Consider the following 13,999-nt stretch of genomic DNA (forward strand, 5'->3'; position numbering starts at 1 on the left):
CCTGCAATGACCAGAGTGGGTTCCTTGGGGCTTTCCAGCTCACCCATATGGAAACATCCGGGCAGGATCTACCACTCACTGGACAAATTCACGACACAGAGCTGTTCCCATACAGACACACCAAACACACTGCTCGGGTCTGAACCAAGCAGCATCCTTCAGGTTCAGCCCCAGCCATTACACATCCAAGCAACCACTGCGGGGAGCTGAGCTGAGCTGGACCTCCAAACCTTGGGGCCACCTCTCAGCTGCTTTCTGCAAGCTCTGAGCACGCAAATGGCAGAAAATGCAACTCAAAGGCGTGAAAAGAAATTCCAGCGCCCACAGAAGGCAAGTATTAAAGGGATTTATTTCATAACACCCCCCCAAAAAAACTTAAGTGAACCACGAGAATTTCATTATCATTTCAATGTCCATATCAGAGTTGTTTTTTTTTTTTTTTTTAATATTTTAAAAGTCAAGAATAAAGGAACTCCCTAAGACTGGGAAAGCATTTGCCTTTGTGCACCTCTGAATATAATCACATCATACAAGATCCTGACACAGCACGTTCAGCAAAGTTCTGACTCACAATTGTGCAACTTCAGCCTCTTCCTCTGCTCCATTGATCCAGGCAGAAGACTCCTAGATCAGCTTTTATTTTCTTTCCAACTTCTTGAGTTTCAGCTCTTAAGGTTTTAAGCCAAGGCTCAGCATGGAGGCTTGAGAAAGGGAAATGAAGGAGCAAGCAAAAAAGGAAAAGTATCTCTATCTATTTTTAAAAACTTTTGGAGGAAAGAGAGGGATACGAGGTTGTAGGTCAGATGGAATCTCCAACAGAAAGCAGCATTTTGCTTCCACACAGTAAACAGGGAGCCTATGGCTTGGAAACAAGGAGTAAGCTGGGAAATACACAGCTGCACTGGGGCTGCCAATGTGTGCAGAAGGACCACGGCAGCTCATCGTACACCTGGCACCGGTCTACTCTACTAACTCAGAGGGAATTATTTCACTGGACGTAAAGGGAAAAAGCAGGAAAGCTGACAGAAGTGTGTCTTGGTAGATATATATATCCGTACTTCTTTTCCAGCTTGATAATAAGGAAAAGGTTGACTCCCATCAGGGAAATAAAGCAAGTCCGTGCATAAGCCCAAAGTCTGCACACAGGTCATCCATCTCCCTGTCAAACTCCCACTGAGAGCTTCCTGGAAGATCACGACAGGGCAGCACCAGCCTGGGCTCAACTTCACTTACTGAACTTTAACCCCGTGAGATGAGCATGCAGGTGCCCAATGTCTTCTTGTGAAAACAATGCCCAAATGACTACGAGGAGACCAGTTGGACTCAGAGATGCATCACAGCATGCAATGACACCAGAGTTTTAATGATTTGGTTAGACTTAAACTTTAGAAGAGCTCAAGAAGAACATCAGTTACAAAAGCTCTGTTAACCAGCTCACATTCAAGACCTAGCCCTGTATTTTTTTTTAATGTGCATATAATAATATAAATATAACATAAAGGCGCATACAAACAAGGGAAGAAAAAGTGAAGTTCTGTTGGTGGAGCCACCTTCTCGTTACTGCATTACTGTTGTCCCCAGGCTGGGGGACCCGGGCAACCTAATCCCCTGGGTGGCAACCAGCCCATGGCAGGGGTTGGAACTGGGATGGTCTGAAGGTGCCTTCCAACCCAACCATTCCATTATCAAAGATCTTTCACTGAAAGGCCTGTACGTCAAGTCAGGTGGGACCTGTACAGCTCAAGCATGCGTACATCCCTAAGGACTTCCACGCTTAGGGTTTGGATTCAGTTTACCACCCAAATTTAGATGATATTCAAAGTTTTTGTCTACATTCAAGCTGCCTTAAGAGTCACAGTTTCGTTCCAGCCTTGAGTCCTGTTTGCAGCACCTACCCCTGCAGCATCACTTGTGCTCCAGGCCGTGCTTCTGGAGCAGTGTTTGCTTCCAGGATGCATCTTCCAAAGACTGACATTCACAAAAAAAAAACATAATTGCAACACGCCTAGAGGTTTTTAAATTTAGAAAGGGCATTATTAATATTAATATGTACCATTTCATAGTAGGAAGAAATAGAGAAAATAGACAGCATTGTGCCTTAAGGCTTAGAATCAGCCGGGATTTCTGGCAGCACATGCTGCAGAAGACAGTAGCAGCTGTCACATCACAGCTGGAGTTGCTTCTGGTGGAGGTGATTGAGAAATGGGACGAAGGAAAAATACAGGTAAGATTCAGGTAAAATGAAATGCAGGGAGGACAGACATCTGAGCTAATGGGCTTTCCTTGCCTGCAGAACATCTAAATCAGTATGAATTGCCTATTTCCTCCCTTTTCCTTCCAGTGTTTCTAACTTACGTTCCACTGACTTTTTCACTCCCACTTTTCTCCATTTTCCTTGCATCCTCTGCTCCTTGTTTTGCAGGGAGGTCCATCAGGGTTTAAGGCCAATGGCCTCAGTAATATTGGCAGCACCCTATCTAGTTGGTCTCCCCCCTTCAGCCCCATCACACCGACCCTGGATGAAGCAAAACAAAGCACAAAGAAAACCTTATCTCTTCCCCAGAGGCAGCCTGGGGAGCTCGCGAAGCTGCTGCTCGGGCTGCTGCCTCCCACTTTACCAACTCTCCTGTTAGTCAGAAAATCCTAAGAACTATTAAAAAAAGAAGAAGAAGAAAAAAAAAGGAATATATATACATATATATAATATATAAATAGAGCAGGAAATCCCAAATAAAAACTGCTTCACTGCATCACACCAAGCACCCCTGGGTTTGCCCTCTCTGACTCAGCACCAGCATAAGACACAAAGCAACGCTCATTGAGAACGTACGCACTCCCCAGCACTGCTGCTGCTCTGCCAAGCCCAACCGTGGCTGCTTCCACCAGGGACCTTTACATCAAAAACTTTCTAATGAAGAACAGTGTGAGGTGAACGCTTAATGCCAACCTGCAAAAAAATCAATGGCACTACTCGCTGTTCTGAGACATTAAAGAAAAAAATCACCAGCAGTTAGCTGGGAACTAGGACAGCTGCAGTATTTAAAATACGTACTACAAATGAGAAACGCTTAGGCACATCATAATTAGTAAATGGCAAATATTAGGAGTTATGGGAAAAGAGATCATTAAAGCAGATTTTAATAGGCCAGCATTTCATACATTTGGATGCGAAAGCCCAGCCTGCGTGCACTCTGAGCGTTCAGCCTACATCAAGAAATAAACTGCTTCATTTCTGGAGCTGTAAAAACAAAGGTTACAGATGTGCTTCAGTACAAACCCCGAAATTTTGCCATGGTGAGGGTATGGTCGTGCTTCACACAGCTAATGATACCTGCCCAGCCTTTATACCCACACGCCTTCTGAACACTCTGCCACGCTAACGCTAACCATGAAACCAGCAGAAAGACATCTGGCATTAAGGTCTCTGGAAGATCCCTATCCTTTTAGTTATACTTCATTTATAGATAATATCCAACTGCAAATAAGACATTTTTTGCAGATGGCCACTTTCCCACAGCTTACAGCAAAACCTTAAGCAAGGGCTTTGGATCCAAACATTCGTACAGCAAAACAGAGGGTCCGCACTCAGGCAGGCACCATTCCCTGCCCCAGCACCTTGTCCCATGCCTGATTCCCACCTCACCCACCCATGCCAGCCTCCTCATCTCCCCCCTTCTGTGCTCCCCTGGCTTTTCAGCCCCTCTGCTCCTCTTCTGCCCCCTCCATGGGCACAATACCACTTGCTTTCTTCATGCATCGTTTCCAGAAATACCTGGAAGCATTTGCTGGGATGAAAGATTAAGTACTTTTCTAAAGTACTTTGCTGAAGTACACATAATCTGACCACATCAGCCTAACTGGAAAGATTACAAATAACTGAAAGCAGTTTCTCGTGATGGGAAAATTTGGGCAGCCTCGTAAGAAGATGCTAACAGAGATGTCTACACGTGGGTCTGCAGCCTTGGAGTGAATGTCTTCCTTTAGCCATTCAGTTCCAGAAGTATAATCAGAGCCGGGTATTTCCGGGTGTGCAGTTGTACTAATCATCCAGTGGACATGGACATGCAGGGGAATGCCACAGTTTTCCATACAGCTGCACAAAGGCCATAAATCACGCCGGGTGCCTCAGCCTGGGATGGGATATGGCAGCTGCACTCCTTGCCACGCACTGCCTCTTCCCCTCGTAGCAGCCTGACAGCCGGTCCTAATTTGCAAGGGCTGATGTTGTTGTACAGGATCAAAGAGGCAGCATCAGGAGGGAGGAAATGTGTACGGGGAACACAGCATTAATTAGTATTGGAAAGTTGCACAACATCCTGAGAAAAGACTGATGAAAGCCTAAAATCCCACACTGCTGCCTGTCCTCCTTTAATGGCTGTGCAGAGACGCTATAAAGCTCCCCCAGAAGGTCACTGATTGATTCAGGGCTTGATCCGAAGACAACCAGAAGTCGCTGTGAGCCGACCCTGGCAGCACCTTTCACCCAAGGCACTGTGAGAGGCCGGTAGCTGCCTGCCAGACGCTCCTGGAGGGGCAGATTTCTACATGAAAGCTTCTGCTTGCCCATGGATCCCCTGCATGGTGCTGCTGGCTTCGTCCTGCTGAGCCCAGCTGTCCCAGCAGCCTCACTGGGAGCATGGAAAGCATCTGGAGCTGAAATTCATGGAAACAGGAGGATGGATCCCCCCTACATGGGGGGGACTACAGGTTTAGAAATGCATATAGGTTACTATTATTGTCTTTCCAGCACAAATAGGAGAAACTGCAATAAAATCTAGCAGAATATGGTTTTTATGCTCCAACCTATTTAAAGCATTCAGTGCTCCGACATCCTTCACTGGAGAGGGTGCAGCGTAAGAAACACATAAAGGTCAATCAAAGTTATTTTAAACCCAGTAAGAGAATAAAAGCAAGCATTAAAATACCATTGAACGGGTTTTCACTTTTTTTCTCCTTTGCTTTGTGTTAGAGTGTGACCAAGTCATTGCTTCACCAAAAAAAATTGCAGTAATTCAGCATAAATATGAGTGCTTTCATGATTTAATTTGAAGTGTAATGTGGGCAAAGACCCAGAAAGAAATTAATTGTTTCACTCCTTTGTATTAACCTTCTCCCTTTGTTTCTATGCTCTGAGAACACAACCATGGAAAGCTGTTATGTTTTCTGAAATACTGCACAACAAATGAAAAATACAACAAAAGTTAAAAGACTTCACCCAGTCAGGTCACTCCTCAGCCCTCGTGGCTGCTCGTGCTCTCTGCAGGTTGAGGAAACACCCAAAATAACTCAGCCGGGGCACTGCTGCTATCTTAACCCACTGTCCATCTTTCTCTTCTGATGGTTTTTTGCTTTCTGTATCCCAGCAGCACTTGGACACATCAAGGAAAAGCAATTGGGAGCCCTTCTGCCTGCAAACACAGCAAGATCCCTACTGCTGCCATACAGAGGAGATGGGAGAAGAGATTGCAGCTTGCACATAAGCTGAGGGTACCAATGGGAATAGGGAGCAAGGATCCCCTTCCACCCCCAGTGCCAAATGCTGGCACATCACAGCTGGTTTTGCTGCACTGAAACCAAACAGGCAGGACAAGGCACACCAACTGCACACCGAGCGGTGATTTACCACGTGGAGAAGCCCCAGCTTTCAAGAATCACTCATTTTCACTATCAGCAGGGAGTGGTGCTCTCACAGCACAGCCTGGGCCACGTAACCTAGCGAGATCCCTATTTCAAAGCATCCACTTATGAAGAGTTATCCTATTACTTCTCTATTACAGATACTGGGAAGATGCAAGTATTTCTTGCACTGAACAAGTGCTGTAATACAGCAGATACCCTTTAGCATCACTGTCTGTGAATATTGAGCATCAGATGGAATCGCAGGGAGGGCCCTATAGCACAGTACACAGTGCCCATCACACAGTAACCAGGAGTCAAGCTCTGATCAAAAAAGATGAAAGCAAATAACAACCTTACCCAACTCGCTCCTGATTTTAGGGAATTGCCACTCTTATTCAGATAACTTCGTATCTCTGCAAGCAACAAAGCCACGAGGCTGCAGCAGAGACAGCGTGCAATGGCTCAGTGTCAGCAGTGCGAGGCTCCGCGTAGTGCTCTCCTTGAACGTAACGCATTACGTAGGGCTCTCATTGCATCATGACTGCATTATTTTTAGATAACTGTCAGCCAGTGTCAGAATGCGGGTCGATAAACTATTAGATTTATAGGCAGAACCAGCCGTGCTTGCAGCAATAAAATGTAAAAGCATTCAAAAAAATCCGAAAGAAATCTGACCACAGGGATTGGGGGCCAGAAAATACAGTTGCTAGTATTCCCACAACTGCTTAGGGAAAACGATATTGTACCACTAGGATACGTTACTGGAGCTGAATCACTGCTGTTGACTCACAGTAGGGTCAATACTGCACGCATTGGGTCTGAACAGCCGTTTGCAGACGTCGATAAGGAGATCCTGCTGAAAACATCTCCTGTTTAAGACATTTCAGCACGCAGAACGTCCTCACCTAGCCTGGGAGCGGGCAGCCTGCCAGCCTGCGGTGACATCTGGACCAGATTGTTGGGTTTTATGTAAAGATCAGTGGCGTAAATCGCAAAACGAGAAAAACCTTTTTAATTACCGGAGCGCGCTCGTCTCTGTTTTCTTTTGTACTAAGCCAGAGTTGCTCACGTGCTACGCACAGCATTTCCTTATGGGAAACACATGCAGCCTTTGCCAGGACAGAAGCGATGAGGGAAAGCGATGGCCAACAGCAGGGTTGACTCCCCCAAACCCAAGCACACTGTCAGCATACGCCCAAAGCCAGCTTCGTCTGCCTGTCCCCTCTGATCAAAGCAGAAGATCTCCAGCGAGCGGGGCGCTCTGTTGTCCAAGCAATGCCTGCTGCCACTTCAACAGCCCTGGGGCATCCGAGATGCGGCGTGAGCCCAGCAGATGTGACACTGCTCCAACAGCGGAGTCGTGTCCTTCTGGAGTGGCAGCTGGGAGCCAGGCAGGATGCCCGCAGGCTCTGCAGTGTCACTAGATGCCCATGTTTTGCCAAATGCATCCATTTCCAAATGTCTCTTACTGGAGTCGCTGAGGTTGGGAAATAATATTGTAATACACACACTAATTTTAACAGCTTAAGTTATATCCCTGAAAGCTCACACAACTAATTTGGTTGCCTAAATCTAATGTAGTTTTGGAGAATTTACCAGAGACCCAAGGTTCTGTTCCTCCAGTCAGACAGGCATGAATTGATATGCAAGAATAAAATGCCAGCCTTGTCACTGTTTGCTAGTACTGCTGCTGCATCTCATGACTCCGTGTTGTCTCTGCATGACAAACGTGTTAGTGGCTCATTACTCATTCACTGCCAACGACTGTGAATGTTCGGATGATGATGCCAAACAATGATCGAAAACAAAAATTATCTATCAGTCCCTAGCCAGCCAGGTTGTAAACTAAATGTCACATCAACGTCTGAGCTTCCAGACGCTTCCTAATTCACCATGGGAAGCCTCACCTTGTAACTCTACTATTTCTCTTAAGAGTACTTATTCTGCTCATTCTTCGATCAGTATCAGACTTAATTTCCATGTATAACTTACAGACAGCAGCTCTCAGGTGCCCACAGACCATGAAGACCGCTCACCTCGCAGCGACTGAGTTTAGGTTGAGAACTTTTAAAAGCACGTTCTGAATCTGGACAGTTTCCATTATTTCCAATAGGGAATGTGGCAGCCCAATCTGTTGGGTACGCAACAAACATGAAAGCTGTGGGGTTTATCAGGTTGCTGCATAAGGCCACGTAAAGTAATATAGTTTGTTTCTACTTCAGAAACATCACAGTATCAGAACAGACAGGGAAGAAAGTATATCCGATGCTGTGTGATAACCATCAGTTAACACAGCAGTCACATCCATCGTAGCGTGCCACGGTTCTGTTTTATCTCCACGTCACCATCTCTGATATCAAAGGGTTTCACGCAGCAAGGCTATGCTCCTATGAAGATCTATTTTGATTTGATTTCATTAATGTGATTAAAGTTTGGCCCGTTCTGCCTATAAGCAGCGTTATTCTACTCTCAGTTCTGTATATTTAGCTGTTTATCTTAATCAGAGAACTGCTTTGTGCTTCAGTTATACATTACCTACCTGTTAGGAAATCCTCATATTGCTAATCTGTGGGTGTAGCACTACTACATGCCATGGAACGGCTTCTAATCTGCCTTATTTACATATATAATTTTATACTCGGTAGTTAGCTAAGTTTGTAATGTACTTTCAGGATGATAAGTGTTATAGAAGATAAGCATTATCTTATTCTTATGGGAAGTAAATCCACATATCTCTGAAGTGTTTTAAGTTAATTAAGTGCCACTTTACAAGGGGGATAGGAAGACCACGCAAAAGGCTGTTACCGTATCTGCCTTCATGTCCACACAAAGTTAATTGCTTAATTGGATAAGTGGACGAGAGCAAAATCCATACGCATGGAGGCTGCTGCCACATATTTGTTCGTATGTGCAAATAATTGCACGTGCAAAAGCACAGACACAAGCTTGCTTAAGAAAAAAGATGAGCATAGCTTATCTAACTGCCAAGGAGTTTAAAGTTCCTCTTCAACTTAACCACGACAGCAGTTTGCTCTGTGCACTTCTTCAGCAATAGGGGAAACCTGCCTCTGCTCACCCATTTCCTGGCCTGCTTACTCCAGTGCTTCCTTCATTGCTCAGAGTTTTTAACCCAGGACCCAGAGCTCTGCTGAACATGCACAGGTAGCATGGCCCGGAGCTCTGCTAGCAAGTAGCCATGCAGATGTTTACCCCAGCATAACTGGGAGGTGGCTAAATACCTGCCTCAGATAACCAGCGGGCAGCTGAACTGATCCCCTTCTATTTGCTCAAGGTGCTCAGCGGGAGCTGATAGGGGTGCTGGCTTTCCCCACGTGCAAACCTGGGGTTTACTCAGACACCTCCTCCCTGCAATTCTTACTCTCAGTGCAGCAGTGCTACTTCAGGAGCGCACTGTTCATACACTGACCTCAACAGCATCTAGCAAGCAGGGCTCAGAACACTCATCACCAGCGATGCTCTACGCACTTAAGAGCAGCTGACAGGCCCCAATGCATCCCACCTGCATCCTGGCACGTTGGGCGAGCCTTCTCCTCTCTGCCTTTGGGGAGAGGGGTGAATGCACGCTGCATTGCTGTGAATGTTTCCCTTTTGCACACCCAGGCTGGGATCAGCCTCCAGAGAATGAAGGGAGATGGAGCAGAGAAATGCAAAAGCTCACAGAAGAACACAGCTTTCCCCAAATCACACTGCTTGTCACACACACCGCTAATCTCAGCACACGGCAGTTTGGTGCTAAAAAACTTCAGGCCAGCCTGGTGGTTTCCCTGCCCTACAAACACACGGTGCTCATATTCCCTGTGGTCACCAGTGGGCTTTCAACAACGGCCCCAAGGGAAGCGTATGGCTGCAGCAGAGGCAGACTGTGCTCCTCTGAGTGCTTACACACTGCAGCTCCTCCCCAGCTACCTTGGCTTTGCCTTTACACAAGCATGCAGAGCCTCTCTTTGTAAACATGAGCCCAAACCGAAAAGTTCATTTGTGTGAATCTCCATACAATTGGAGGTAATTTGGACTGCTTATGTAAATGTCAGCATTAAAAAAAAAAAAACACACACACAAAAAAAAAACCAAAGAAAACCCACCTTGGATCACAAAGACAAGTTGTGGTTAACATCCCAAACAAAACACCCGTGCACCTTTCAGATTCCCATTAGCTTTCTCCTAACATCTGCTCAACGAGAAAATTCCATCCATAAAAATGACAGCAGGAATTAGAAATTCCCTGAATTCTCAGATAAGCACATGGCCACAGAACAGCTCTGACAGATCGCTCCAAGGTCACCTGCAGCACACACTGCACCGGGGCAGCACCTGGCTAGGGAGCTGCAGGGAATGGCGCAGAGGGAAAGGGAGAACCGTGGGACTGCTGCAACGAGCAAAGGAGCTAGAATAACATTTTAGGAGGAGGAAGGCATGTGTGCAGCTCTGCAGGAGTTCTAGGTCAAAAAAAAAAGACTGGATAGACAAATTTGGACAGGGTTAAGTCTTCTCATGGATTCTTCATGAGGGACTAAAAGGAGAAAACCAAGCATGGACAATGTTTCATGTGATTAATGCCCAACCCCCAGCTTGGGTTGGTATCCCCGTGTTCCAGGTGAGGGTCAGTGCGGGCAGCGGGTCAGGATGTGTTTGGGGCAGCTGTCTGTGCACAGAGCATCACACTGCAGAGCAGGAATGGACCCGGCACTGCTTCCAGAGATACAATTCAGATACAGAATTCAGAGGGAACGGTGGTGTAAAACCATTCCTTTACCAGACCTGAGGCACACGGCGTTGCTTAGCTTGTGCTTATAACAGACCTCTAAGGAAACAAACAGGCATACGTATAAAATGAGGGCTGCCACACCATGGAGAGCTGTTCTTTTCTGTTCTTCTGCTCCAAAGAACCGAAACCACAGCAGCTGTGGGATCGGATCACTTGTTTCATCTGCACAGAATCGGTGCTTTTTAAGAGATCCTCTTTTTTTAAAAATAGCTCCAACTCCCACTGAAAGCCAGCCAAGTGCTGCAACGCAGACAGAATCCACAGCCGCTTCCACCCAGTCTGTGCTTGGGTTTCTCTCCGTGCCCAGACGCTTCCTGATGCTCCCTAAGCTGCAGGCTTACCCTGTGCTGCGCCACAGGATGCTCTGACACCTCATGCATGCTGAAGCACAGGTCAGACTGAAAGCAAAATACAACTTCAAGCACCAGAACAAATTCTCTTGGTGGATGAGTTGCACCGGGTGGGTGCGTGCATGTAGCGGGCTTTGCTGGGTGCTAGCCAGCAGTGCACACCTTTCCTATCCTAAAACCAGCAGAAACAAAGTGAGCACATAGCTGCACACTTCAAGCAGGCGTGAGGATTTCTGCCATAGCTGCTCTGTGGGTGCCCAGGAGGAGGGATGAGCACTGGCATAGGGAAGCTGCTCCAGTGGCTGTACACCCCCTCGGTCCCACCTGCTGGCGTCCTCTGACAGTGATGGGTGTGAGGGGACCACTGCCCTTAGCAAAGCCTTGCTGAAGCACAATGCAGACATCGCCCAGCGCCCGGAGCACGCAGTGCACTTCTAAAACACCCATATCAAATATGCACTTGACCTAAAGTCACATAAAAATAGCTCTACGTGAGAACTCTTTGCTAGCCAGACTCATCAGCGGTGCCATAAAGCACCCCTTTGCAGAGGGCAGGTAAGACATCACGTGCATGCGCTCAGCTTTCTGCCTGCACTACGAAAACGTCTGTGATGTGGGCAGCGCGTGATACCTCTGCCTCCCCTGCTCCCAGCTGCACAGCTGCTGCTGAGCACACAGCAGGCTCCTGACCTACCCCAGGGCAGCCCCCAGATGACACAGGACAGCACTGCCCACACCTGTGGCTCCAGGACCAGCCCCACTGCACAGCAGGGCAGGGCATCCCATGCTCCCCTCCACTGGAGTAGAGCAATCACCTTAACTTTAGCTCTCTCTCTGTACTCATGGGATGTAGATAGCATCATGACTATGGGTCTGATACCACGGTGCTGGCAGGAGGTCGCCTATCCTGAACTGCATCTGCTGCCCCTTTGTAAGCAAAGTGCCCAAACTTCTGCTCAAGCAGCACACATCGGCAGCAAGCTTCACAGTTTCAGTGCCTGTAACAGTTACAACCCACTTTTCCACCTTATCCCCTTGCCTTTTTCCATTTCACCCCACTTGCCACCCCACACTGCTGCTTCAGCCTCCGGCGGAGCAACGAACAGAGCAGGTACTGCACACAACTGCGCGAAGCAGCAGCACAAACAACACCTTCCCACTCAGCCGAGTGCTTCTCGCTTTGTGCAGCCCCTTCCCCAAAGCACAGATGCTCCCCCCCGCCAGGAAGGGCACACTGCTCTCCTGCTGCACAGCACGGCGCACACCGGCTGTCAGCACAGCGCAGCACAGCACCGAGCATCGCTTTCCTCTTCAAAAGTCAGCGAGGGAATCGCACCGACGCTGCCAGGAGCACCAACTCCACTAATTCTGCAGCACTGAAGCTGGGAGTCGTTAACGCTACAGAGATGGGAAGGAATAAATGGAATAAATGGGAGCCTGGGCTGGGACCACACTGCCACTTGGGAGTCTATGGGGAGCAATTTAAAAAAGATGAGCTTCCACATCAGTGTTTTAATTAGATGCCTCACCTACATTTCTTATGCCCTTACAACGCTTCTCTATCCCGCACGGCATCTTTAAAACTCCCTTTCTGCATCTCCGAACTACTGAACCTGGTGAGATTTTAATAGAAATCCCTTTGCTGTGCTATAAAGAGAAGCATTACCGAGGTTTCAATTAGCAGCTGTTAGTGCTGAGCCGTAGGAGATACTGAATTGTTTGCTCAACTTCTCGCTCTCACCACGTTTCGCTTTCCGACCTCCTGCACCCAAACGACACCGTGGCCATTTAAAAACTCCCTTCCAAAAAAAGCACTTCCGTGGCAACGAAGCCATTCCCTGATCAATAACGCGTGCTGCTCTGCTCGGCCACGGAACGTCCTCCTATTTGGATGCACAAACCGTGATGCTGTGGTCTCCTACCAGCACCCCAGACCTGAAGGCAGCCTTACACCGCTGTGCCTCCCTTGCACCCCATGCAAGGTGCTCCGAGCTACGAGCACAACTTGGAAATCAGATGCTACGCCGGTGAGCTGAGAGCCCGTGTATGAGATAAAGGGATGCAGCGTGGCTCTACCACCAAAACTTCACGACATCCCCGCGCTCGCTCGGCGCCCACGGCCGTACCCCAGCGTTATGCCCAGCAGAGCGGCTCCTACCATTGAGCTGTCTGTAGACGATGTCCTCCAGGAGGGAGAGCCTCTTCAGCACCGCGTCCTGGATGGAGCTGATGCCGCGGGCCGTCAAGTTGACCACTTCTGCCCTGGGATGGATGTCATGAAAGGAATCGCCGCTCTTGGCCGTGATGGGTCTGCACTTGGCCAGGAAGAGGACGAAGCCAGCCACGGCGATCAAGTTTAACACCAGCAGCACTTTGACTCTCCTCAAAGAAGCCATCAAACTTCCCGAGGGGCACCTCCCGCCGCCGCGCCGCGCTAAGGGACCGGCCGGGCAGGTGCGTGCCGCTGCGCGCACATCGCACGGCTGCGCGGGAGCTGCGCCCGGCCGGCTGCGGAGCCGCTCGCTCAGCCTACGGCCCCGCGGGGGAGACGCAGCCGGGGCCGCCCGCCCCGCTCGGCCGCAACTTCATGCCCCGCGCGGCGCGTCCCGGCGGCGGGGCGCGGGGGGGGCCCTGCGGCAGCTCCGCGCGTGGCGGCGCGGCGCTGAGGGGACATGCCCCGGCGGGCCCGGCCGCGCCGCCCCTCCCGCCCCGCGCCGCCGCCGCCTCCTCCTCCTCCTCCTCGCAGCAACAGCAGCGCGGCGGGGCGGGGAGCGGGGGCGGTGCGGAGCCGCGCGGTTCCCCGCCCCGCTCGGCGGCCGCGGGGAGCGCCCCCTGCCCCTCAGCAGCCGGCCCTGCGGGGCTGCGGCACCGAGCGCGCCGCCTGGGGCTGCGCAGTGCCCGCGGGCTCCGCTCGGTGCCGCCGCGCGCGGGGCCGTAACGCACCGCTCGGCGCGGTGCTCCGTGTAGATCGGGGGGGGGGGGGGGGGGGGGGACGGAAATAACGTACGTTTGCTGTTCGGTGCTGCGGGGTCCCGCTTCCCCACTTTGCTCCTTGGCTTTCCTGGGGGAAAGCTGTATCCCCTCGCTTGGAAATGCAGCTCTCCCTCCCCAGGCATTCAGCCACAAAAGCAGACATCTGCTTCCCCCCAGTGCACGGCTATCACCTGCCCGGCCAGCACAGACCTACCACGCTTCAAAAACTACACTGCTCTGGTGGTAGATATCATCGGCTGGAACTGAAACT

General features: G+C 49.5%; 1 protein-coding gene across 1 annotated transcript in view; it reads right to left on the bottom strand.

Moving 5' to 3' along the window:
- WBSCR17 (Williams-Beuren syndrome chromosome region 17) overlaps window positions 1-13,286 on the bottom strand; it is a 186,656-nt gene extending 173,370 nt beyond the window's left edge. Inside the window, exon 1 of the mRNA XM_415728.8 lies at window positions 12,914-13,286. Within this exon, the coding sequence (XP_415728.4) occupies window positions 12,914-13,151 (238 nt within the window). The 5' untranslated portion in view covers window positions 13,152-13,286. The remainder of the gene's footprint in view (window positions 1-12,913) is intronic.
- Window positions 13,287-13,999: the final 713 nt, after the last annotated feature.

This window comes from Gallus gallus, chromosome 19 (assembly GCF_016699485.2).
Source record: "Gallus gallus isolate bGalGal1 chromosome 19, bGalGal1.mat.broiler.GRCg7b, whole genome shotgun sequence".
NCBI lineage: Eukaryota > Metazoa > Chordata > Aves > Galliformes > Phasianidae > Gallus > Gallus gallus.